This window comes from Grammomys surdaster, unplaced genomic scaffold (genome assembly GCF_004785775.1).
Source record: "Grammomys surdaster isolate TR1022 unplaced genomic scaffold, NIH_TR_1.0 325, whole genome shotgun sequence".
Taxonomy (NCBI): Eukaryota; Metazoa; Chordata; class Mammalia; order Rodentia; family Muridae; genus Grammomys; species Grammomys surdaster.
Window position 1 is genome coordinate 217,657 of NW_021604744.1, and position 27,907 is coordinate 245,563.

At 40.2% G+C, this 27,907-nt stretch overlaps 1 protein-coding gene across 1 annotated transcript in view; it reads right to left on the bottom strand.

Annotated features, from left to right (window-relative positions):
• Positions 1-27,907, bottom strand: part of Reln (reelin) — a 416,018-nt gene that overhangs the window by 68,706 nt on the left and 319,405 nt on the right. Inside the window, exons 26-40 of the mRNA XM_028778108.1 lie at positions 27,497-27,668; positions 25,872-26,072; positions 23,448-23,680; positions 19,387-19,544; positions 17,646-17,853; positions 16,709-16,785; positions 10,512-10,670; positions 10,150-10,338; positions 9,340-9,613; positions 7,149-7,289; positions 6,869-7,046; positions 3,632-3,716; positions 2,592-2,774; positions 315-486; positions 111-213 (exon numbers count right to left, since the gene is read on the bottom strand). Coding sequence (XP_028633941.1) covers positions 111-213; positions 315-486; positions 2,592-2,774; positions 3,632-3,716; positions 6,869-7,046; positions 7,149-7,289; positions 9,340-9,613; positions 10,150-10,338; positions 10,512-10,670; positions 16,709-16,785; positions 17,646-17,853; positions 19,387-19,544; positions 23,448-23,680; positions 25,872-26,072; positions 27,497-27,668 — 2,533 coding nt within the window. The remainder of the gene's footprint in view (positions 1-110; positions 214-314; positions 487-2,591; positions 2,775-3,631; positions 3,717-6,868; positions 7,047-7,148; positions 7,290-9,339; positions 9,614-10,149; positions 10,339-10,511; positions 10,671-16,708; positions 16,786-17,645; positions 17,854-19,386; positions 19,545-23,447; positions 23,681-25,871; positions 26,073-27,496; positions 27,669-27,907) is intronic.

Sequence of the window (27,907 nt, forward strand, 5' to 3'; positions counted from 1 at the left end):
TAACACAAATCTTTCATGACCTTAAGAGGAAGTCACAGTAAAGACTTCCTTCTTCTTGACCAGGTTTTGGTCAATATAAAACTTAAAGCATTTCTAAGAGAAATCAATACCTCAAATTGAATGATGGTATTCTCGTTCACACTTAGGTCACAGGTGGTAATGGAATGCTCACCAACTTCATTTGAAACAAACACCATGGCTGAATCTTCTTCACTGGTTATCAAGAGAGCAACGAGGAAACTGTTTAGGCAAACATTCCCCCTGATCTGTATGAAACAATGATTTTACTTTTAGCTTTTCAGTTAAGTACTTACGGAGCTCCCTTTGATGAATATGGGCAGTAAAGGCCAATATTACCACCCGGATAGAAAAACCAATTGTCTTCCCTGGGCCCAAAGTCAAACGTGTCCAGCAGCATCACAGGATTGTTCAAATTGTTTCCATCAATAATAAAGTCATCAATCATCCAGATTTCTTCTTTCTTACCTGAAACAGTTTGGGATAAATCAAAATTTCCAAAGAAGAAGATCAGATTCATTCATTGAAAGAAAGCAAATGGTAGGAAAAGCCAAATGGCAACAGTTTCAACATATGCTTTTCAGCCAAAACTCACAAGTCTCATGGTGGCACATTCACAGCAATCAGAGTGTGAAGAAAATAAGCTTGTAAGCATATTACATGACACAGCACAGAACAGCCACTCTGATCTCAGGAAGCTGAGATGAGCAGCTTGTGAATGCATGCTGTCCTGCCAGTCAGAGTGTTGCTAGGGACCATTCTCCAGCAGTGTGGTGGTTGGGGAATCTGTAAGACATCTGTCTATGAGGCTGGTAGCCTGTGGTTTAGAACTGAGGTAGACTACCTAGTCAAGGGGTGATTGGTGGCAAAGAAAGTAATCTTGCTACAATTAAAACGCAACCATGATATCAGTGCTGTGAGATACAATACTATATTTCTTTTCCTTATTCTTGTAAACTCCCAGTGACTCAAGCCAAGTGTTTAAGGATAGTTCTATTGCAGATGAGAAGGGAAAGCACTAGACTGCATTTGCAAAGCACTGTTGGGACCGATCATGAAGAAAGGACTAAAAAACATGCTGTGATGGTTCATGTCAACTGTCAACTTGAAAGGTCTGGAATCACCTGGGAGGCTGTCCTCTGGGCATGCACATAGGGAATTATCTTAATTAGGTTGATGTGGGAAGACCGTCTCACTACAGGTAGGTGCCACCCCCATGTGGGAACTCTGGACCATGTAAGTGGAGATGGGAACTCTGTTTGACTGTGGATGTGTTGTGACCATCCATCTCAGTCCCTTGCACCTTCACAGATGGTACTTTTACTGCAGGTCTTGCAATGCATAAAAGCAGATTTGTAACTAGGAGCCTGTGGAGATAACCTGCTTTTGAAATGGACCACCCACCTCTGTCTCCTTTCACTCCTATCATGGCCCTAAGACTAGTAGCTTTTCTTCATTGTCTTGGTTTGGAAGTGTTTGATGAATAAAAAAGAAAAAAGTAAGCATTTCAGATGTACCACGAGTCCATCATCTTCTGGATTTTAAAATTAGGTGAATTTCTTCTTCAGATTTTTGTTTGATCCTTATATAATAAGATCCACATATATAAAATACCAGGATATATAATATTTTTATATTATATATATTTTATATAATTTCTTGGTATTTATACCATCTCTTACACATGGATACATTTAAACAAAACTATACCATGATCTTATCTATCTTAAAAGAAATATATCTTATATCTTATCTTAACATAAAAGAAATATATGGGTTACATTTTAGAGCTAGAAATATCATTTCCATATCTGTTTCGGTTATTCCTGCTTAATATGTCATAACTGTACTTATTTAGACAGATCCATGTTCTGGAAAACTCTGGCCCTTTAGATTCAGCATTAGAAGAACTATAAGAAGTAATCAAAGCTAGAAATTTAAAAAATCTTCTGCAAATGTGAAATGCTGTTAAATGCTACTTGTTTTTGGTGTAATATGGGCAATGAATGTGACAAAGATGTAAGGCACTGTTTGGTCTAAATTCCTTCTACTTTTTCACAATAATCTGTTTCACTAATGAAATGCCATTCAGAAGAATGGTGCATTCTAGTAAATTCAACAAAACCGAGTTGTTATTGGTGAGTAACTAACAGTAAAGATGGATTACTAAAAACAATACAAAACAAAAAACAAAGCAAAGCAAAATGCCTAAGTTCTGTGGCTCATATGTTTAATCCTGGCAACTGTGAGGCTGAGGCAAGATGATCTTGAATTCAAAACTGTTCTAAGCTATGTAGTGAGTTTTGGGCTAGCCCTGGAATAGAGGGCAAGATGTCTCAGCCAAACCCAAATGACAGCAAACTAAACCAAGAATTTATCAGTCAACTTCGACAAAGGTGACAAAGACACAGAATATTGACTCTTCCCTGAGAATGGTCAAAGGGAAGGCATGTCAAATGGAGTGGCATACGCAGCTGGTGTGCCTATTGGGCAAGCCTTTCTCCAAGACAGAGGAACAGGATCATTACACACAGCTGGCAGTGCTGACCAAAATAGAACACATGTATTTTTACCGTTATTGTATGGCTGCCAGAGTCTGAATCTTGTAGCGTTGGTTTGGGCACCATATGGCAAGGGAACGTTAATGAAAAGTATGTTGGTCGTTTGAGGGAAGTAAAACTCATCCATCAGGTGCCAGGTGATTCCTCCATTGACAGAAAATTGTAGGAGGATGGAGTGCGACCTCTCTGGAGTACCTAGGGAGAAGACAGCATAGGCATAAAGCATACTATAATGAGGACATAGCCGGTTCTGAGCTAGTCCTGTGGACATCATCAGAACATGAGCCGGTTTATAGTAACATGGAGACTTTCTGCTCCAAATGGTTCAGTGACAACTGAAAGTAATTGCAGGTCAAGCTTTAGTATGAATATATTTTAAAAATATCCAAATGTAGACACCTTTTCTCTTCAAGATATTTGTAGAACATGCATGCACACATGTGCCTGTTCTCTCTCTTTCTCTCTCTTGGTCTCTCTCTCTTTCTCCTCTCTCTCTCTCTCTCTCTCCCTTTGTTTCCCTCCCTTTCCCTCTCTCTTCTCTATATGTAGGAGATACCAAATTAAAATTAAACCTTATTCATTCTGGTGACATCCATTTTTCAAAGATTGTGAACATTTAAATCAAGGGGATATAAATAAAAATTATTTGAAAATGTCTTATATCCACAGTGACATTATTTTTTAAAGAAAATAATTAGATATGAAAAGTCAGAGGGACTGAGTTGTGTTTTGGGATGATTACCATCTGTAAAATTAACCCCACGTGTTGATAAATTAATAATTTTTAATTTAAAATTCTGATAGCTAGAACACAGTAGTGGTGGAGTTCAAGGACACAGTGGTGAGTTTATCACCTAGTGCGGTAGCCCCATCTATATCAGCAGTTTAAAACAGTAGTTATCTCCCCACTATGGTAAGAGGAACTTGTACTAAAGACCATTTGTGAACAGTGAAACTTAAGGGCCCTAGTGGAGGCAACCTCTCTATGGAGGAGAGATTGTGCACAGGACATTTTTTAGAGGAAAATGATTCATGCAGTGGGAACAACTTACCTTTTGCTATAAATCGGAGAGAAAACTGGACATACATAGTATTGGTGCAATCTAGATCTCTTGAAATAAGCATTCTCAGTCCCTCCTGGAAACAAAGGGAAAGGAACTTTGCTTCACTGGTGGAATTCCTTAGATTGTATCTACTTACCTTGCATTAATTAGTGGAGTGACAGTTACATAAGACATAACAATAGTTACATATGACGAGCAACAATGTTTTGTCCAGCTTAAAAGAAAAAAGGAGAGTTCTTCTCTTTCTCCTAACAGTCTTCATTTTCTGTGTTTAAGCAATACAATGTCATTGTCCACTGCTAATTCAGACTTTTTTTATGGCTCTTATTAAAAGTGGTACAAAAGTGATGACATCGCCACTACTGGAGTTTAAAAATAATCTCCTTTGATCACAGTGTGTTGTAGAAGAAGGGAGGAGGGAAAGATAACGAAATGTGTGAAGTATTCCTACTGGAGGCCAAGAACTAATAGCTAACTTTTCCAGGGCTCCGAGGAGTCTTGGGGACTCATTGCTGCTTTGCCTACCCTGCCAGTCCCAGGCGGTTTTCCTTCAGGCTGTCACAACACCCCAGTTGGCCAAGTTAAATACAAGTTAAATAAGGCAGAAGGAAGGCAGGTCACCATGCCTAGACTGTAACCACTCATGCAGAGATGTCACACAATGAGGAAAATGATCACATTAGCGTTAGTAATTTTTTCTGCTAATTAACTACTTCTGGTTGCCTGGAATGGCCATCTCAGAAAGTTTTTTTTGTTTTGTTTTGTTTTGTTTTGTTTTTGTTTTGTTTTTGACTGTGGTGACAGCCACTGAGTTGCATTTCACTATGCAAAGATTCAAAGGTCTAAACAGGCTTTCTGTTTCTCAGATGAGCCTGCTGAGTGACTTTTCTGTAGTCTAAGACTGTAATGCTACTGTACTGATTTCCTAATTATCAGATAACAAAAGCCCAACACTGTACTAGCTAGGAAAAGCAAAAAGTTTCCCTCTACTTCATGTTTATTACAGACCACCGTCACTAATAGCTGAAATAGCAAACATATGTTTGAATGATTATAACACGCTGGGTTTTAACAGACACTTTAGTAAGTAGTCCCATGAGAAAGATATTATTCTTATGTTGCAAATGAGAGGGAGAAAGAGAGAGAAAGAGAAAGAGAGAGAGAGAGAGAGAGAGAGAGAGAGAGAGAGAGAGAGATCAGCATCTTATCTATTAACTCATCTTTAATTTGGATAAAAGGAAGAAACAATTGCATTTTGCATTTAGAATCCAAGAGGTATTTGTGTAGTCTAATGAAAAACACCAGCTATGTAAGGCTGCCCTTACCCTACCAATACATTTTCTTTTTCCTTCATGCCTAACAATCCATGGCCTTAGCACAGTGCTTAATCAATGCCTGTCTTTCATGTCTTGCTTGGTGTGTTTCCCCTCCCCCTTCAGCATACACAAGCATAATACCTCAAGTTCTTTTCTAGCTCAGGGTCCCATGGAAACTGGAGTGGTAAGCAAGGGTGGCATCCTCAGGCAGTTCAGAGATTCCATTAATAGATATCCTTTGCTTGCACCAAGATAAAGGATTATGACTCTGAATACAAGTATGAAACTGGTTGTCTGAAGAGCAAGCCCAGCCATGGTGCAAGGATCCACTTTGCACTGCTTTTCCTAGGAGACTGGGGCATGCTTTGTAATCTTAAGGCTCCCTCTTGTGAGCTGGAAGTATTGGCTCCAGCTCAGCACTCGACACTGGCTTTTACGAAGTGGAACTGTCAACCACCATTGCTGTACAGATGCTGGTTTCCGTTTCCATCTTTCACCAGGTTCAGGGATCCATCTGTGCTCACTAAGAAAAATTCTTTTGTATCTAATAAGCTGTTTTAAAAGCAGAGAATACTCCTGAACCTGTAACATTAAGAAAGACTATCATTTCCTCTCTTCATGAAAGAATGCCTTTGTAGGTCAAACTGCAGACTACTGCACAGCGTACACTGGGCTGTTTACATCTTGCAGAGCTGATGGATAATACATGGACAGCATAATGCTTGACTGCTCTTGCATTTGGATAGCTAAAGGGAAACCAGAACCTACGTGCCTTTCCTACTTGTAAGTCTTCAAGACTAGGATAACTCGATTGCTTCAAAATTTATCAGGCAAGGACTTTTGAAGCAAGGGAAGTTGCAAGGCTTCTGTCTTTTGGTTTTGTCAGCTGCTTGGCAGGGGGCTAGTCAGTTGGAGGTTATAGGCCTTCCATGTACTTAGATAAGGCTAATCCCTCTAGACCAGGGGTTTCGATGTGCTGTCCCAGTGTCTCTGGTCTATCAGACTCTTGAAGACTTATAAATCACTCAGGTCAGTAAGTATTTCTCTTTACCCATGCAAAACTTGAGGAGAATTTGGATTCAAGTAAGTATGCTAACTGGCATCTATTAGCTATAATTGAAAAAGTTCCAGGGTATCTAATTTTCTTAGTGGTTGGTCTGACTCATTAAGGTTATACAGAAACCCATGCAGACTTTTGTCAAGGACTTCATTTGCACACCTAGATTAGTCAATCTCTTCTTGCTGAGAGGGACGGGATGTAGCATGCATTCACACACGGAGAGGTGCCAGCTGAGTACAAAGCATCATCCGGCTGCTTAATGCCTCTCTAACTAGACATCTAGGGTAGACTATAAAGGCATATTAACAATGTCCGAGAGTGCAAGTTAACATGACTTAACCACTTTGTTTTTATAGTGGCCTTTAAGTAAAGATTCAACTCCACTCCTGGCAGGGAGATTTATAAAGAAGGAACAGCAACAACCACCACCACAACAACAACAAAAAGAAAAGATTTCATAAAATGGTTTATAAATAGTGTGAGATAAAAATTCAGTACTATGAAATGCTCCCTTCTAGCAACCAAATTCTACAGATTATATACATATGTACTCTTATGTATCAATTCCAGCAGAAAGTATGAAAAGTCTGATCTCCAAAGCAGAGGGAAAGTGTTATGTGCAAATGACCATCAAAAATGAGCAAGACCTTATCTCAGAGACAAGATGGAAGTGGGGGGGGGGAAGGGAGGAAGAGAGAAAAAAGAAAAAAATGAACGTGCCTAGTGAGACAGGGTGAGTACGAGAAGGCAGTGCTGTCCATGAAATAACAAAAAAAAGAGACCCAGAATGCATCTGTTCTCGGCAGTGAGGCTCAAGGGATGAGAAGAGCAGGAGGACTCTTGGCTTACCTCTTTAAAGATCAGAGATGTTCCAGATTTGATGGTTTCACCGTTCAGATTCCCCCTCTCTGCCCCATAGACTTCAGGCCAAAGGTCAGGATGCAAGTTACCATTGAAATCATCTTTCAGAATGGAGGGGAGAGGGACAACAGGAACACAGAAGGGTCCACCAAACCCCCGGTCACACCTACCAACAAACAGGAGGGAAAAAGCATCGTTTATTATGACATCAACAGGCCAGTTTCACTGTGGTACTGCAAACAAGGAAAGTATCCATTTATGAACTTACACACAGCGCCCCGAATCACAAATCCCTCGTCCTGAGCACATCCAAGGACAGCCTGAGGCCAGTACAACATTATCAATAGCCCAGGAATCTGCTCCTACTGTGTAGTTGGCCTGAATCCATCTGAACCGCGTCCTGGGAGAACTAACCAAACAAAAACAAACAAATAAAACCAAACAAAAACCACAATGTTGGTTTGATAGGCAGTTTTGAAAGCATGAGTTTCTGTTTTATTTCCCTTTTCCCCCATGAAGCACCCTCTTCCACAGTCCAGTTTCCTGTTTTTTGAGACACTTTTATTTGCATACTAAGTAGTAAATGTTCTCTCCTCTTGGCCCATCAAGAGAATAATGGAATGAACTCAATCCAAACATTCTTCCATTTCTCTCATAGGAAAGTCAACATGTGTGACACAGAAATGCTATCTGGAAATCATGACCTGTGTTTTTGAAGTTCATGAAGAATTTTAGCATTTGCTTTCAGCCTGGTGTTTTCAGCCTGGTGTTAGGCACTAGGAAAAGGACCAAAGGCTCAACAAAGGCAAAATTAGAACCTTACATAGAAACTCTAAATAGTTTCTGGTATACGGGGTCCTATTGTATTTGTGTTTTCTATGTTGATCCTGAACACGCTGTCTCTAAAGCTAAGAACTGGATACAACTCCCTATTTTCTACAGTGTGTATAGTCTACTATTTGAGATATAGTAAGCACAATGACTTATCTTCATTATCAACTTTCCAGGATTTAGAATCCCTGGAAACACATCTCTGGACGTATCTATGAGGGTGTGTCCTAAGAAACTTAGCTGGAGAGGGAAGCTCTACCCTGTGTACAGGCAGCGCCATGGGTGCGGTAGGGCTCTAAGGAGAAAGCAGAGCAGAGACATTAATTTCTGTAGGGTCTTGGTTATAGATGCAGTGTGGCCAGCTGCTATAACCTCCCTGCCAGAATGGACTTTACCTTGGAACTCAAAATAAATCTTTCCTTAAATACCTTTGGTTAGGTATTTTGTGAGAACTGTTAGAAAGCAAACAATACACTAAGTCATAAGGGAACTTTGTCTAGAAGTACAAGCAGCCTTGCCACACAACAGCAGCTGCTACCAAGGAACATCTGCATGGAAAAAGACTTAGTTATTTGGAATATAGAACATGGTCCAGCAAAGACTGACCCCCAGTAATGCTATTTCAGGTTGTGCCATTTCTCAGGACAGGTTCTTCCTCAATCTGAGGCAGTGACAAGCACGGTGGTTTTAAGATTAAAATGTAATGGCATTGTTACTCTGCCTAACACTATGATGGTCACACATCATGTGCATTGTCAAGACCAAGTCACTGATGACGGTGGATGCATCCCATTCACCTATGTCTTCTTCATTGGTGTTAGCCTCTCTGTTCCTACAGCTTGCCTCAGATTATTTGGCATCACCAAATCCTTGAACTGACCCCATCAACTCTTAGTTTCTCTGGCCTCTATATTTTGTTCTGCTTTATAGCAGCAGGTATGATCTCCCATGATCCTCTTTTCCTAGATAAGCCCCACTCACATTCACTCAGCAGAAATGTCAGCTCCTCCATCAATCTTCCACTACCCCCTAGGCTGGTTGTCTGGGATCTTGTGCAGTATCTCTGTTTTCATTTCACATGATAAACAGATGCTTAGATGTGCGCTATCCTAAGTAATAGCATCAGTTTATTCATTAGGTATCAGGATACTAAAAATAAGTAGGTATTCAATAAATGTATCAAAAGTGAATACGTGAGCTATAAGTGGGCGTTGGTTTAGGCTTTGTGGGTCCATGTCAAACTATTTCAAACAAATATTAACAAAAAATTAATACAGTGTCTTATGCTTTCCCCCTATATTTTTTGTTGCATGTCTTATCTGAACTGTACCAGCAAAAGATACCTCCATATGTATTTAACATACACTTACTGCAGGGTAATGGGCTCAGTCTATAGCAGAGCTGAGAATCCAACTAGGGAGGGATCACATGAGGAAGCTACCACAAGTACAGCTTCTGGAACTCTCTAGTTACATTTAAAAACAGCAATCTGAGGCCCCATGTAGTATGCTCCTTCCCAAGACATTTCTTGCATAATCACCCCAGTGAGCACTACTTCCAAGTGGAATCACCATTACTTTCAAATTAGGTGACAGAAATCTAACATGAAGTCAAGTGACAAGTCTTACTTGGCGGCAAGTGGAAGGTAGACTGTGACCCGCCTCCAGTTCTGGAATCTTTCTGATGTGTACTTTGAACTCTCTGTGTAGCGCACACAGCCAATGGTCGGAGGGACACATTCCTCAGTGACAAGATGCCAGTCCTTGCCGTTGTTCAGAGAGTACTGGAGCTGTATGCTGTGGGTGCTGCTGAAAGGCTTGCTGCAGCCCATGCTCATTTCAAACTGTAAGAAGCTTGACGCCGACACATGGAAGTCCCAGGTCTCAGCATATCGAGGTTTTCCTACCAAAGACATAGTCAACAATGACAATAACAAGAACAAAGGTTTAACAGAATTATTCTCCTCTATGATGCTTATGATTGTGAGCACATTGCCTACAGAAAACCCAATAATGGTTTATGTTTAGGGCCTCAGATTTGCATTGATTTTCTTCTCATATTTACTGTTTTTATATTGTCACCATGGAATCAGAAATATGGCAGACTATGAAGTTCAAGACCTTTGCTATCTTAAGAAGGACTCATAGAGTCATATACTTTCAAGTTTGCAAACTAAAAAATACAGGTATGTCCTCTGACATATTTCTCTACCTTCAAGTCATCTTCCTCCTCCTCTTGTTCCATGAAAGAAACTTCCAGCAGGCCCAGGTGGCCAGGTCATTTTGGAGGACGATGCATACCCTGCTCTTCATCCCTAGCCTCTCTCAGCACAGGAAGTTAAGCACATAATTTTATGGTAGAAAATTTCTTTTGTGTTTTAGTTAACTTAGTCCTGTAGTTAATCAAATATGTTTCTGTTATATGGTAGCAATATATACCTATGTTTTCAGTGAATATAAGGGCAGTGTCCATAGAGAGGCAGTCAATATCAACTTGGCCTCCTTGAATTCGATACCAATTGGCTTGCAAGTCTATGGAGCCATCAAATTTATCTTGAAATCCAGTTTGAGAGCTGTCATTCACTCCTATAAGGACATCATCCAAAGCCCACTGGGCTGAATGCTTCCCTGAAATCAAATGAACAGCAGCAGTTGGAGCAGGTTCATTACACAGCAATATGAATATCTTTGTGACCATGTTTTTAAATCAAATTGTCTAGAAATTGACAGCAAATTAACACACTTATACATTACATGTCTTTTAGAAAGCCATCAGGAAGTTGGAAAGAACAGTGACTCACCATGCTGTGGCTGCCACCACCGGAAAGCTGTGGCAGGTGTCTTTGCTTCCTGGGGCAGGTCAATGGAAATGATCTGTGGCTCCAGGAACGACATGAAATCCAACTCTCGCAGAAAATGCCAGCGTATCCCGTTGTCATTGGAATACTGAACAACAAGCCCTGAGTTACAAGACATAAATCCAATAACTAAGACAGCATTCTTAGAGGCAAGGAACAGTATTTTTTAAACAGCAAAACTACAGCAACTTTAGATTGTGTCTCAGAGAGAGAACACTCATCCATCTCACTTACAAGGCATGAATTAGTAGACTCATAGGCCCATCAATTTCCTGACAGTTTCTAATGAGCTCACTCCCAGTAAGTGAAGACAAGAAATACATAAGCTCCTTTAAAGACCACTCAGCTTTGTAGGAATGGTGAGTGAGCTGGTTAGGGAGCTGCTCCAAAGCGTGTACTTGAAATTTAGATTCTAGCCTGAGCTTCACAATGTCTCAAGTCATCATTATATGCTCCGAAGAAACATCTTAATTTCTCTGGCACAAGATGAGCTAGCTACATGCTTGCTGTTGAAGCAGTAGGCAGTATGCGGTGCTCAGCAGGAAATGTTAGGCAGAGCACCCTTTAGCCAGTCCTGCAGATTCTGACAGACCTTGGTTAGTGAAACCTGAATGAGGCCAGATAATTTAAGAGTAAAGCAGCAAGACCTGGGACTCTCCAGTGTTGCTTCTCTTTCCTGTTCTCTGTGCCACTCCTCCTTCTGTCTGTGCCATCTGTGTCCACACCCTGTAACAAGGTCTGGGGAACTACAGGTTTGCATGCAAGGGATGTCACATGCTACCTCTGCTGCTATTTCTCTCAGAAATGTTGTTACTTTTAAAAGGGGACAAAGGGGAAGGCTAATGGTCAATAGAGAGAAAATTGCTATGGTTATGGTTGTGGGACTATACACACACACACACACATGGATGTTCTCTGTATATGGCTATATATGAAAGGATCTATGCATATGAGTGTATATATGAATATATATCTGTAAGAGAAGCTGAGGGTATCTAATGGCTTATTCTACAATTATTTGTAAAATTGGTATCGAATATTCATAATCATAGTTGGGGGGACATTGATCTAGTTCTTAAGCATTTATAGAAATTATGCCCAGTAAAGTTTTATCTGTTGTCTCTTTTATTATATTTTAATGCTTGAAAAGTTATGAATTGTTCATGGAATATTTGACTTACAATATATTACTAACTAGAGCTCCTCCATCCATTGTAATATTAAATAACAAAGACTTAATTAGCATAAAGAGTTGACAAATATTACGATGAAGAGCAAGCAGCTCAGAGCAAATTGGCAGTACATGCCATTACAGGTGCTCCTCCTGACAGGTGATGGCGCCAGGAACAGTGACAAATCTGTGAAAAGCTAGAGAACTGCAGAGCATCCAGTGTGTTTACAACAGAATCTGTCAAGTTCTGAGAGAAAACAGAAATGAGAAAGAGGAGAACAGGCCTCCCTGGGTGTGCTGGACTGCACACAGCAGCAGGGATGGAGAGTTATAAGTGCTGTTAACCAAATCTAAATATTAGGCTAGAACAAAGAAGTAATATCAGACATGTATCTAAGTTTTAGGCTAGAAGAAGGAAGTAGGCTTCAGACATGAAAATGGCTTTTGGCTAGGACAGGGAAGTCAGCTCAGATATTTTGTTCATCCTGATAAGCCCTTAGAAACAGTGATCACTCAGGGGAGTATTCACATAACTGTGTTTAATGCCTTGCTTGTTCTTTGACTATTTGTGTTTATTGTCTTGCTTGTTCCTTGACTATTTGCATCTATTGTGTTGTTAGACCCTCAACCTAGAATTGACCTTAATGCATGCATGTAATTAAAATGGTACAAAAGCAAAAAGGAGGAGGGGGATAGTGTTCTAGGGAGGGGAAATGAGGAAAGGGGATGACATCTGAAATGTAAATAAATAAAATATCTAAAAAAATAAAAATAAAAAAGAAGTGCTGCTAACCGAGGGGACACCCACATGTGAGGAGAGCAGAGAGTCACAAGAAACCTCATAAAAAAATGAATCTGGGGTTTCCAGCCTTCATCTGAGTCAGCCCAGGGGCTGTCTGGCAAAAGCACTACTCAGCAGCTCTCAGTGTTTATTCAAAATATGTCCTATTACTTTTCAAAGGGTAATGTTGGATGTCTTTCATTTGGAGCTTGCTTCTGCCTTTCCCCCCTCACTAGCTTTTTCAGGAGAGTCATGTCTACCTACATGCAGCAATGAGGTCTACAGAGATGAAACTTTAATTCTGAACTGTGATGTCTGAGAGCATAGACACTTCAAAAATTATATTTTCTGTGACTATGGATTTGATTTAATATAGTTTATATTCAGTTAAGTAATGGAAAAGAGATGGGAGAGGAAGGGAAAAGAAGTGGTGGGGTAGGGTAGTTGAGTAGGAGCAGGCACTGTAGAAGGGGGATTGAAGTATTCCAAGTGAAATATCATGGAAATACAGACCCTCCTGCATCATCTGAAAAGGTGTTCTCTATCTGTGATAGTTTTAAAAGTAAGTTCACAAATTCATTGATGCTTTTCTCCTTAAAAAGTAGAACAAAGGGCTGGAGAGATGGCTCAGCAGTTAAGAGCCCTGGCTGCTCTTCCAGAGGTCCTCAGTTCAATTCCCACCACCCACATGGTGGCTCACAACCATCAACGATGGGATAGGATGCCCTTTTCTGTCATACAGGATTACATACACATACGGCACACACACATATATATGTCTTAAAAAAAAGTGGCAACTAAATCTCTTCCCTCTGTATACAGAGAGATTTAGTAACTTACTTCTAATGAGCAGAATGTGGTAGGAACCACATGGCTTTTGAAATTAGGCCATTAAAAGCATGGAGGTTGAGCCTGTAGTGGAGCTCAGTAGTGCAGGGCTCACTAAACAATGTGTGAGCCCTTTTGAGAAGTACTAAAAGGAAAAAAGAAAGGCTTTGGGGATTCCTCCTTCTGGATCTGTGGCTATGAGGAAGCATACATGCATGTAAGAAGATATTCTAACAGTCTGTGGACAGGTCTGGAAGGATGGAGAGAATCTAGACAGAGATTCTGCCCAGTTCTTGAAACAGATCACCCAGCCTTCAGCAAAGTCTCCCAACCTCTGTCCCCTGTCTGTCCATTGCCTTGACTGCAGCCTCATAAGCTCTTCAGCTGAGCTGTGTCTTCTCCTGCCTTGTAGGAGAATCATAAGATACCACACATTTGTTACTTTCAGGCTCTTGGTCTTTATGATAACTTATCATGCAGCATACCATCCCAATCCCCTTAAATCAGAATTTACATGTTAGCAAACGCAGATTTAAAAAGATTTGAGGTGTTCATCAAAACAGGAAAGGCATGCTCAGAGGCGTGTCTTTCATTTGGAGCTTGCTTCTGCCTTTCCCCCCTCACTAGCTTTTTCAGGAGAGTCATGTCTACCTACATGCAGCAATGAGGTCTACAGAGATGAAACTTTAATTCTGAACTGTGATGAGGGAGGGCCTCCCAGACAAGTATGTGAGCAGAGGACTGTCAGGAGGAGAGCAGCAATATCCATAGTTTCTGCCAGTTGCTAAGCCTCATTAACTGTGTCATCTAACGCATTGTAGATTTGAATAAGCCAAGTCACTTTAGCACATCTACTGAATGTTTAAAGCATGTAAAGCATTTATTTCTCTTTTTAAACTACAACTCCATCTGCATTCTGCCTAGTCTTATTGAAGACAGCCTAATTTTGACTTTAATTCCAAATATGTAAATTGATGCTTCAGCTTGAGTAAGTAAAGAATCTTCACTTTATCACTGGGAGAGATTTGCTCAAGGATTTAGTCAGATTTACATGTTAACAACAAGGCTTCACTAAAAGGATGAGAAATGCCAATGGGATGTGAATTATATGGGTAACACCAAATCTAAGAAAATGGTTCAGGGCTAGCTGAGAACAAATTGCTTGTTCCTAAAGGGATCCTAAGGGGAACTAACCTCACAGTGCAAACAGCATCTACAGCAAGTAGAGAGTGAATCTCATGTCAATGATAAGTATATGTTTCCCCCAAAGCCTTTTAAAATCTTATATACAAATAGGGGTATAAATGTGGATTTTTTTTACATCACTCACCTTCTGTTGGATTAAATTTATCAGCTGTCATTTGCTTGGTGAGATGGTGGTGAGATTGTTCTATCAGAATCACCATCCCTATGTGCTTACTTCCTGTCTCAACAGTTTGTTTCTGTCTTTCTCTCGAAATCTAACATTTTCTTCATTACTTTTTCTTTATAGTTTACTACTCGACATTTTTTTTGGAACTAGACTTGGCTGTTGGGTGGCCATTTATGCTATCCTGGCTGTTCCCCAGCCTACACATGGGACAGATTTCTCTCTGCCACATGGCTGGCAACACCCAACAAACATTCAGAATTTTGAGTGTTGGAATGAGGACATCAGACAATCCATGAAGAAAATGTAGCACAATGAAGAAAACACTGTATTTTTATTTTGTTTTAAGGGGTTATTTGTTTTACTGCAGCATAACCTAGCTCATTGTGACTGCTGCAAACGTGGTGACATTGTGGAGATATTTTATCTGCAATACCCACAACATATCAGACTGTATACATATCTGCAGAAAAACATGAAGGAATGAAACATGGCCTATTAAAGTTTCTAGATTGCTTCCTCAGCAGAAGGATGATTTGAATAATTACTAAAGCAAAAACATTAAGACAGTCGCAGGAAGCCGGGCAGTGGTGGCGCACGCCTTTAATCCCAGCACTTGGGAGGCAGAGGCAGGTGGATTTCTGAGTTTGAGGCCAGCCTGGTTTACAGAGTGAGTTCCAGGACAGCCCTGGCTACCCAGAGAAACCCTGTCTCAAAAAAACAAACAAACAAAAACAACAACAACAACAAAACAAGCAAACAAACAAAAGAAAGACAGTCACAGGAAACCATTGAAACCTTCAGACAGGGATGATCAGGGTTAAGCAGAGCTCTCCACAGTGGGTACCGTTTGGTCCAGAGCATCATATATAGACACAGCCTAATGTGGTAACAAACTTAGATGATAATGATGTAAAAACCAATGGGGTTTTAAGATGATGAAGTATCGAGAAAGAACCACAGGAGAAGTCTGTGGATTCTGTGTTAAGAACCAGACACATGTAGGGCTCTGGAAGGAATCCTAGCATACCCACAGGAATATGGGAGCCACTTATGTTTCAAGGCTGCTGCTGAGTTTCTTTAAGCACCTTATAATTTGAGGGTGAAAAGTGGGAACCAAAAAAGAGTGAGTGAGCATAGAGTTTAGGTCAGCAGAAGAGAGGGTCAATCATATGATGCAAAAGGCATAAATCCTAGAGCTGATGGGTCAAATCCTTCTTTGTCTACTTTCTCTCTGTATGCCTGTGTACATGTTCCCTGGCCACTTTGCCTCCTTCTCCACTCGTCATAAACAGTTCTGAGATAGTAGTATCTGCAGCAAATAGGTACTCAGAAAAGAACAAGGTTTCTGTCCCCTCCAGAATGTCCAAGAGCAAAAGTAGAACCTAATATACAATTCAAAAATTCTCTATGCAAATAAGTTTAGTTTTCACACTGAATGCAAAAATCTCTCCTATTGTTTTTCCCTTGCTTTGGGGGTTATAGAGAAGTAGAACTCACTAAAACAAATGCCACTTGCTTCTGCCTGGACCCAGGGCAGGCATGGGTTTCAGGCTTAGGGAGCTCATGAAGAAGCTATGGGACTGGGGTCTGCACAGCAGCTTTTTCTACTGAAGCAGAACAGAGGGCAGGTATGATCTAGGGAAACTGAAATAATCCACATCAGACTTTGGGAGAGAAAAAAAAGGCTAAGTAGCCAAAGTTGCCATAACTTCTATAGAAACACAGTCGCCTGGGGTTGGAGAGATGGCTCAGTGGTTAAGAGCACTGGCTGCTCTTCCAGAGGATCTGGGTTCAATTCCCAGTACCTAAACAATGGCTCACAACTATTTATAATGTCAGTTGCAGGGGATCTGGCCTCCTCAAGCACCAGCTCACACATGGTACACACACATAAATGCACAGACACTTCCTCAACACATAAAATGCTAAACCTAATTTTAAAAAATTAAAATTTAAAAAAATTTAAAATTTAAAAAAATTCAGCTTACCCTCATTTCTAGCCCGTGGTTTGATGCAGGTAATACCTGATGTTTTACTTCCAATTTGTATATAAAACTGAACAAGTCTGGGGGAATCAAACAAACATAAAAACTTCAGTTTAGTTACAAACAAAAGAACAATAAAACTTCCTATCATTCTCAAGTACCACTTTTAAAGTCAGATACATAAGGATCAGTCACTTCCGCAAGCATTTAAGCTGATCCCCTGTCTGATACTGACTTAGAGAAAGCTGGCTAAATTCCCCACAGCTGACACCCAGTGTGATGTAAATTGTGCCTCAGTCATAGAAGCCATGATCCTGCTGAGCAGGCAAACCTTTGAGGACAGGATGCTGAGGGAACATGGAAAAGACTCACAGTAGAAAAATATGAAAGGCAATGCTGCATTTTTAGTAAAGACCACCTCTAAAATTTACTTATTTTTTTCCTTGTTGCCTTCCTTCTAATTTCCACGTAATGTAATTGATGTAAAAAAGCAGTTTCCTTTTAGGAAACTTTGACTTTAGAGCCAAACAGTTCTTGGTTCTACCAGTAGGTGGCAGGGTAGGCTTCTAATTCTCCTGGGGGGCAATTTTCAGTAAATGACCACAAATGGACTGTCCAAGTAGACAGAGGGATCATTTTCAGACATAAAATTCAAAGTTGGAAATATATTTGCTTTATCAGTTTACATTAAGTGTATATAAGTTTACAGGATAATGCAGAACTTTTGAAAACTAAGGTGAAAAAAATATCATAGAGGCCTGGAAAACAAGCTTGTGTTAATGTCAAACTCTGGTGTCATTTGTTCTCATTACCCATCTATTTTATCATGCAGCTTATGTTAAACTTTATTTTACATATTGTAATCCACAGGTAGAGATACAAGATATTCCATAACAGTAGTCTACTGTATTCAAAAGAAATGTTCTAATTGACAACTTGCCTGATATTCCTGGTGTCCAGTGGGACTGTCCTGGCTTCCCTTTTCCCAAGGCCATTGAAGTAGAGGGACCTGCCGTCGTTAAGGGCTCCACAGCCTGTCCCAACCTGACCTCCGCTTATTTTGTACCATAGTGGGCTTAGCTTCCCCTCAAACCTATCGAACATCTCACTGTGGTTGGGGATGTTTGACACACAGGTTCCTTGTGCAGCTTCAGGGGAAAGAAACATGTACAAGTTTTGTTGAAATCACTAAGTATTGAAAGATACACTTGACTTATGGGCAAGGAAGAGTCTGTATTGTGCAACTGTCTGCCTAAAGACAGCCACTATTACTAACATTAAAATTACTGCCAGGAGTGTGGTGTATGCCAGAAATCCCAGCAGTTGGAAGACAGAGGCAAAAGGATCAGAAGTTCAAAGCTATCCTTGGCCACCTTCTAAATTCAAAATCAGTTTGGGCTACATGAGACCCCATCACAAAACAACAAAACAAGTAAATCAATGAAATTTGCCAATTTTTGTTTAATTTTTAACTTTAAAAAGGCACTTTTTTAATTTTTAAAAAGCATATGCATTCGTGTTTCTCTGTATGTATGCACATCTGTACAAATGAATGCAGGCAATTGTGGAAGTGGAGGTGTCAGAACCCCCACGAACTGGACACACATATGGTTGTAAGCCACCAATGTGGGGCTGGGCATTAAACCCAGCTCCCTGCAAGAGCAGAGTGAGCTCTGATCCCTGAGCCATCTCCCAGCCCTGGTGACTTATTTACTGTCAAATGAGGACAAATGCTGGGAATGATGGATGTCCATGGTTGTTCCTACTTAGAGAGTTTATGTGAGCAGAGATCTTGTCCACAGTAAAGCCACTACGAGTCTTAGTAGGAAGGGCAATACAGAATTTTAAAATGCTGTCCTTGAAACTCTGTGACATACACAGAGGCTTGCAAGAGCAAGCCAGTCTGTCTTTGGTTGTTCGCCAGATGAAGGCCTGCGTACTGACAAGCTGGGAAGGACCCTTTTGATGTTGCTGCCAGAAAAACTTTAGACGAAGATTTTGTAGCTTAAGATATTTTCTCTAATTTTAAGCTTTAATCTAGGCTTTCTTGAAACTTTTGCTATGGCAACACCCAAAGGTGAGTGCTGTAAAACCTCGCTTACATAAAGCTCCTTTTATTTTTGACAGTCTTAGGCTTAGAAGTTTATGTCGCAGTTTAATTTTAAATGGAGAAAAGCATATTTCATATATATGTATATGCATATATATATATATACTATATATATATATATATTCATTATAAAGAGCTTAGGGAGAACCTGTAAATGTGGGGTTAAGAACTCAGTTTGGGTTTCTGAGACTGCATGTTGTATGAGCACAGACCCACTTCTAGCAATGCTGTAACCCAAGGAGAATTGTTTAAAAATCAAAAATCCGTTCTCTGCCTCAGTTTCCTCAAATGTAAACAGGGTCAGCAGTACTATAATACAGTTATTCATTCTTAGAATCAAATGGGATAAAAATAAAAGTATTTACTATAAAGTTGGCATGACTTAGAACCCAAGTGATGTACATTATGATTGCTTTTAAATAACAAACACATGAGTGAAACTTAGCAGGGTGGTTTCTTTTTGTTTTGTTTGTTTGTTTGTTTGTTTGTTTTTTGGTAGGTTGAGTCAAGTGCCTAGATGCCCAAGTTCTAGAATTCTTCAACACAGAAAATGATAAATCGGGGTTCTTACCTGTGTACCCCAAGTCACAGAAACACACCCCTGAGATACAGTCTCCATGACCACTGCAGTAACTGGGACAAGGCTCAGATATGTATACCCCATCTAAGCCAAATGGGGGTACATTCTTCTGAGAGCTGCTCTCTTGGATCCATCGGAATCTGGTCTTGCTGTTGGGAGAAACAGGTCTGTTCTTACCATCACATCTTACCAAATAAGGGAATGCAAAAGGTCTCAGACAAACTCACCTGAGCCAGTATGTCCCTGAGTGTCACACCTGCTTCTCAAACCTGCCTGATTTCTTCAGCATGAATAGTTTAACATCCAGGAGGACATAGGTACAATGGTCTTACAGATTTTTCTAAGAAGACCTTTGATGCCAGATATATCATAAATTTTTGTTTGAATATTTTCCTACCCCATGCTCTTTTAGTAACAACCTAATGTTATTCTTTAGTTAATTTTCACCCTTCTATCATATCAATTTTAGGTTATTTTTAGGGAGGCCATTTGAAAAAATTATTTATGATTTGATAATTTCACACATATATAACATTTTGTATTTTGATCATATATATTGGCCATGATGGTCTCCTATCTCCCTCCTGCTCCCTCTGGACTCCTTTCCAACAAATTATTTGGCAGTCTTTTGAGGCCATCAAATAGAATGTTTTTTTGTTGGGGCACATAAAGGGACTCTGGCTATTTGGCATTGACAACAGAAGAGGAGAGGCTGTACAGACAGCTCCCCTGCAATTCATGGCTGCTACTCATGGCTGCCTCATTCCTCCCCATCTCACTTTAAAACTCTAAGCTGCTCATTCTGAACCTTCTCAGTAACCAGATGAGATGCCTATCAGCACTGCTACCTGTGAACGAACAAAGAAAAAGTGCCCTGCTGGTCTTGAGTTGGGAGTATCAAATGGACCAAGGCTTCACACCTGTGCAATTGCTTGTATATCTTCACATTGCACCTAGCAACTGATACCTGCTTCTAGTCTCAGTGACTCAACACTATGTTTGGACACCAGTAAGTTAATGTCTTCAAAGTTGGTGGAATAAGAAGAAGAGGCTGGAAAGAATTAAGAGAGCACTGGATGTGACCACGAGGTGCCAGATCTTGCCTGTAGAATAGTGGACAGAATACGAGGAAAGTAAGTTCTGTGCTGAACCATAGGTTGTTTGGGAAGGAGAGAAACATGAAGGAGAAATCACATAGTTGAAATCTGTTGATGCAGGTGTCCTCAAACTATTTTCATGAGGTTGGTAGCCCCAAAGCACAAGAATTATTTGATATACAGATGTATTAGTTTAAGTAAATGTCCATTAAAGTGGTGCTGTGAGTTCCTAACTACATTATAAACTTTAATTCTCATATCCACAGGTAAATGTAATTGTCACTCCTTATCAAGGAAACTTCTCTTTGCAACAGACGGAGACCATTACAGAAAGCCACACCAATCAAAATGTCAAGTTATAGAGCTCAATCCCAGTGGATCCATCTACCACACTGCTCCTGCACCTAAGGTTCAGGAATCATAGTGGGCAGACTGTAAGAGGCAGAGGAACAGAGTTTGCTGTGATAATGTGTCTCTTAGGAATGTGAGAATACACACCCAAAGTTCACCAACATGGCTGCCAGAAACAGAACCGGAACACTGCGCTTGGAGCTTCCTGTGCATGATGTATTACAGAAAGTAAACTGAGAGACAGCTCACTTACTAGGGTAAATAGGAACACATTTACTACTCTTTAGCAGAGGACTCGTCATCACAAACAGTGTCAATCAGCAAGCTGGGTTACTTTGGGGATCCAAAGTAACCCAGGAAGCTGGATTCTAATGGAGAAGAGTTTTTTTTCCTCAAAGCTGAAATTCAAGAAAATATCCAAATATTGAGAGCCTCAAAACATTTGGTCTATTTACTGATATGAAGCCTGGGCTTTTTTTATTGGTCACAAGTGGGCTTACCAACTGGGCTACTCTGCCCACCAATGAGGACACTGTAATTTACAGATTTAACCAAAATTTTTCAGAGCCTAAGAGAAACCAAAAAGGATTTGTGTTCCTGGACTCCTCGTGGAAACTGTCTGTTTTCATAATGATGTTTTAAGTCATCCAATATTCTAGTTATCGTAGTGAAGGGAGCCACTTGCTACTCTCCAGCTGTGTATTTGGAAGAGCTGTCTTGAGGCCATACTTTCAGAAACCATGAAGGGTGGTTGATGTGAGAAAAATGAACAAACAATCAATCAAACAGGCTGCCCTGACAGCTTCAGATGAATGGGTGGCAAGAGGATATGGCTCTCAAAGATGGCAAACATTAGATAGGTCCTTATGGAGGTGAACGATTCCTCAGGTATGGAGGCAGGTAGGGTGGAACCAGGGACTGAGAACAACGGACTGGAGAGTTCCTCTCAGAGAGAACTGTCTTAGTGATGGAGACTCATCCTAGACACTGCTCTTGGATCAAAGAGACTGAGATAGCAAACTTCTTGAAGTTCAGACTTTCTATAGACCAGGTGCCTGACTGCTAGGATCTTCCCATTTCTTCTTGTCTCTGTCTTTTATTTTTCTCAGCTAAACCATAACATAAAACTGACATACAAAACAAAGACACTATGTAACTTGACAGGAATCTAATGATTAAAATAATTTTATGGCTAGTTTTAAAAAAAATAGCTGATATTTAAAGATTCTGCTTTACAATTTATCAGGGTCACACAGAGTTTTACATCTTTGATCTAACAAAGACACATTTGCCCACTGACAGCTATAGTCCATGTCCTAGAGGACTGCACACTTAACGAATGGTAGAGGCAGAGAATGTAATTAGTTTGAGTAGCTAGATCGTGCTCAGTAAATCTATGATCATTAGGTGGGAATGTTAGAGACAGAAAAGTGCTTAGCAGCTTTGTGGCTAAGCTACTTTGATTATCGGCACATCAGAGCACAGGATAGGTTTCTTGTAGCAACAAACAACTCCCAACCTTGTGACCTTAGTCCAACAGAAGTTTGTTTCTTGCTTAGTTTATGCATCTAGCATAGGTTGGCAAAGAATCTGCTTCTTGCACTTGGAGCCTTGCTTCAGTTCCCCCATGGAGCAGGGAGGGTGTACCTGGGTTCTGGATAGCCAAGTGCTTCACAAACTTACAGTTTATTAGGCTATGTCAAGTCTGGAAGAATGTGGCCTACCTTATTCCAGGAAATAAAGACTCTTGGAGTATTGCTGAATGACACTAGTGAGTATCTTAACTCTGTGTTACACCATCAAGAAGCAATAGAAACAGCGTCTTGTATGACTTCAGTTCTAAAGTTAAAGGCTCCAGAACGTAACTAAGAAGTGTCTACCTGAAGAATGTTTCTTTATCTTTTCTAAAATGAAAGTGAAAATCAATGATCTTTCTCTTTTGCGACTATATCTGATACAAGATGATATTAAATTTATTCTAGAATATTGAACCTGGATAAATATGTCTTTACAAAAAAAATCAGAACATGCTTGCTTTTATTCTTTTGTTTAAAACTCACCAATGGGGATGAAAGGATCCTGTATTTCTTAGCTGACAAGAAGCTGAGAGCTAAACTAGTTCCTTCTTTATTGAACTTGATTCATTTTGAGTTCTCTGTCTATTTATATCATCCTCCCATCAAGGTTTTAAAAATTTTTCTCTTATTGTTTTAGTAATCTATTTAAAGTGACCATTTACATGGAAAGATACTTCAACTCTTCTATGTAAGGAGGCATTAAATTAACAAACATCTGTATATGGCAAAAGCTTGCTGTAAGGCCACGTGGTTCTTTTAACCCTTAACATCTTTTGCTCACTGCTGTATGCCAGCCTGTACATGTGACAGATAGGTATGTGAGGAACAGATACTTGTTGAATGAGCTAATTGCTGACTGAGTAACAGGATTCACTACCCACTTATGCTATTTTGGCAATTCTATTTCAGTAACTATTATTATTATTATTATTATTATTATTATTATTATTATTCCTCAAGTCACTGCTTGGGTAGGAACAGCCAGAGTTTATGGTGCTATGGCTCACAATGAGAGAGATTGCTTTACCTGGATGCTAGGGACCTTGGGATGACAATGGTGATTCTTGTCCATTCTTCGAAGTCCCCAGTATAATAGACAGTAGACTCACTCAATTCCCTGGAGTTCCCTTCACATCCTTTGCCTGCTGAAGCTGGAAAGCATCCTTCCTTCACCAGAAACCATGACATGCCAGCATCATGTGAATACTGCAGGAGAACCGGAGCAGTGTTGCTGAACTGGCTGGCACACCCTATGTTTAGCTGTTAGAACGAAGGGCAGAATTAGACGAGATTTTGCTTTAAGATATTATTTATTGAATTAGGTGCAATGCCAGCCAGGGGCCCTGCTATGCTTTGACATGACATTTAAGTGATAAGAAAGATACAGCTCACATTCAACCCAGACCTCTGTAAATTCCAGAAGGTTTCATTTCAATAGAGAGCTGGACCAAACTCTCATCTTCTGGGTTTCTTGAGTCAGAAGTGTTTTTCATTCCTATTCCCAGAGCAGATGAACAAGTAGCTTTCCTTTAGAATGTGGTTGTTCAAAGGGTAGGCTGCCTCTCCTTTCTGTGAAACAAGCATTGTTTCACAATGCTTGTCTGTCTGTCTGTCTGATTCAAGAGATCAGGTTTTTTTAAAGGAAAAATAAAGATCATTGTTAAGAAAGAGCCAAGCTTCTGTCCTAGACTCAGTTTAGTAATGGCATAGAGATGTTATGTGCAAGTCACATGACTGTCAACATAAAGTGGGCATTGTTTAAAAACTGTAAAATATGCAGCCGCCACCACCCTGGCACAGCCGTTTCTGTTTTTCCTGCCCTTTATTTAGAGGCATATATTCTGGTTCTATAGTTGAAATTATCATGTGTTAAGAACTTACCTCCTGCTTCCTGTTTCAGAGTGCTTTATTATTACATCCCACACTGCACAGGGTGCAAAATTCTCCCTGTGGGAGATTTCCAGAGAGAGGCCTCAGGAGTGATATCACTCATAAATCTAGAAACTCTTCAAATTTTAAAAGTTCCATGTATTCTTTTTATTACAGGAATCCTTTTAGCACAGCACTAGGTTTTGGAATTATAGTTTAAGATGGTTTCCTCTCTAAATGAATTTGAACGCTGTTTAGCGCACCTTTGGTAATGGTCACTGTTCTACATCCCATCTATTTAACCTGTGTGATGTTGTCAGGTGCTGTGCAGGGCTCACTCACAGTGTCTGGGACTATTCCCCTGGAACCCTGTGACTGTACAGTGACTGGTTACCTTTCTGGCTTATTTTCTAGTTCCTGAGATCCCGGAGGACTAGGGCAACGGTTTTGGTGTCTATACTCCTAAGACGTGGTATTTGTAATATGGCAAGCAGTTACCTAGAATGCACCAGAACTATATTTTTTATGCAAAGGATACCAAAAGACAATTTAAGGGTTTCTAGTATATATTGACCACCAATCCATAATTAACACCCATCATTAACTAATGAGCACAAATTACTAGCTGTGATGTGAGAATTAGGATTTTTCTTAAGTATTATATGCTGTTGCCCTTTTAAAATACCTGAAAATTTCACTGATTCTTTTATTTTGCCTTTTTAAATTCAAAATATAAAAAGGCAATTACCATTTCCTAATTATTTTATTTGTGACTAACTACCTTGTGTATAGGTCTATAGAAATTATATTGAAGAACTACCCATAAACTGATCTCTTTAATAGCTCTACTTGTAAATTATTTAATGTCTGTTATTATTTAATCCTATTGTTATATAAAGACCATGTAGTTGTAGTGGCTTATTAAAACTGCATTGCTTTCGACTCCAAAATTCACCAGTGGGATTTTACTATAAACAAACACAATGAAATTTTGATTAGGTTCTGAGACAAGAGTTTGTCAGGGTAAATACTTCCTACTTTTTTTTAGCATGTTACCACAGCTTGAAAAACAATGTGCTTTAAGGAGAGTTAGGGAAAACAGAGTGAAACCAAATTACAGGAAGGGAATTCTAAAACACTATAGTAAATGCATAAAATACAGGCTGGGCTTAGAGCACACTTAGTGTATGCAAGGTCCTGTGCTAGACCTCCAATACACAACAAAAACATAAGCTCCAAACCACCAGTGAGACAGACAGGCCTTATCTAGAATGATTTGAAAACAGGGGTTCGTTACATCACTCTCAGTTCAAAATCCTCAGCCAATTTTAATTTCAAATATGGGAGAGTTGCATGGCAACATAATGCTATTGAAACAATTTCTGAGACTCCCTCAAAACTAGCCAATGGTCTCCCTCATAAATACAGCTGAAAAGCTTTACCATCCTAAGCCAGCAGAGCCTTCATTCAAGTGTGTCGCTTCTTTAGCAGAATATGAAAAATCTGCGTTCTTTTTTTGTATATAAACGTGAGACTTTTCCATTACTCATCTGCTCTGGGAAGACCCCTGCTGCACAAATACCTTGAACTGGAGCACATATCCAGGTTTCAGGGTCAGATCTCGAGTTATGGCAAATCTGTCTCCGTCTGACTTTCCAAACACCATGGCTGAAGGCGTAGTGGCACAGAAGCTCTCGTTTTTACTCATCCCTTCATTGGCCAACATCAGCCACACACTCATTTGGTTAATAGGGTAATCAAACGCTGGCTTCTCATAAAAGTTCTAATAGGGAGAATACAAGCAAAAGGAAGACACTTTGATGACACTGAAAACAAGGAGGAAATACTTAGTTCTCACGTGGCCCACACACCATTCACATTTCTATGAAAATACAGAACTGCTAAACTAACACAAAAAAATGCAACCATATTTCCCCTTGAAGACTTAGCAACCAAAAATTTTTTACCACTATGTTTCTAATTATTGTTTAAACACATTAACATTTTTGTTGATAACTAGACTTCACAATCTTTCTCACGTCTGAATGACTGATGAACTAGAAGCCCAGGACTGAACTTTCTTACTACAAAGGGAACAGTAACAATATGAACATAGAAATTTAATTAATTTCACATTACCCAGTGCCCTGTCTGACACAAGGACATATGCTCAACTATGTTCATAGCAGCCTTATTTATAATAGCCAGAAGCTGGAAAGAACTCAGATGTCCTTCAACAGAGGAATGGATACAGAAAATGTGGTGCATTTATACAATGGAACTATTAAAACTACGAATTTGAGAAATTCTTAGGTAAATGGATGGAACTAGAAAATATCATCCTGAGTGAGGTAACTTTTGTGTGTTCACAAAAGAACACACATGGTATTCACTCACTAATAATTGGATATTAACCCAGAAACTCACAATACCCAAGATGCCACTTACAGACCACATAAAGCTCATGAACAAGGAAGATCAAAGTGTGGGTGTTTCAGTCCTTCTTAGAAGGAGTAACAAAATACTCAAGGGAGCAAATATGGAGACAAAGTGTGGGACAGAAACTCAAGGAGGAACCATCTGGAGACCATTCCACTTAGGTATCCATCCCATGTGCAGTCACCAAAGGGAGACACTGATGTGGATATCAGGAAGTGCTCGCTGACAGGAGCCTGATATAGCTGTCTCCTTAGAGGTCTGCTAGAGTTTGACATATTCAGAGGCAGATGCTCACAGCTAACCATTGAACTGATCATGGGGTTCCCAATGGAGGAGTGAGAGAGAAGGAGCTGAAGGTTCTGAAAGGGTTTGTGGCCCCATGAGGAGAGAGCAACAATACCAACCACCAGAGCTCCCAGGGTCTAAACCACCAGCCTGGGCGCACATAGGGAGGGATCCATGGTTCCATTTGGATATGTAGGGGAGGATGGCCTTGTCAGGCATATGTAGGAGAAGAGATCCTTGGTCCCATGAAGGCTGGATGCTGAGTGTGGGGGAATTCAAGGGTGAGGAGGTGGGAGTGGGGGGTAGGTGGAGGCACATCCCCATGGAAGCAGGAGGAGGGGGAATGGGATAGGGAGTTCCTGGGCAGGAGGATAGGGGGGATGGGGTAAGGGGATAACATCTGAAATGTAAATAAAATATCCAATACAAAAGAAAAAAGCCAGTCATTCCTTCCCTGGTTCACTATTCCAGCAGGAGACATACCTGGGGCAAAGTTGGGTTGACAACTGGAATAACCTGCTTTTGCTTCTCTGACAGAATGATGATGTCGTCGATGGCCCACTGGTCATAGTCCTCCCCTGAGAACACAGGCTGCCACCAGCGGAACCTGGTACAAGGGGTCTTCGCAGCAGCTGGGAGCTCCAGGTAGACAAATCTACATAAAAAGAAATCCTTCATGGCTGGGAAAGGAAAAGCTGTGCTGTTCTTAAAAGCTGGTAAAGTATCAAAGGAAGAAACAAGAGAAGGCTCAGTTTCATTTGACCCTCTGGTTCTTCAGAAGTCTCTTGAGAATGGACAGACACAGTACATAGGATGCTTATGCAGTGGGAAAGCTTGAGTCCTTATTTTGTCCATTTCATTTGTTATTATGTTTTAACAGACAGGGAGTCACAT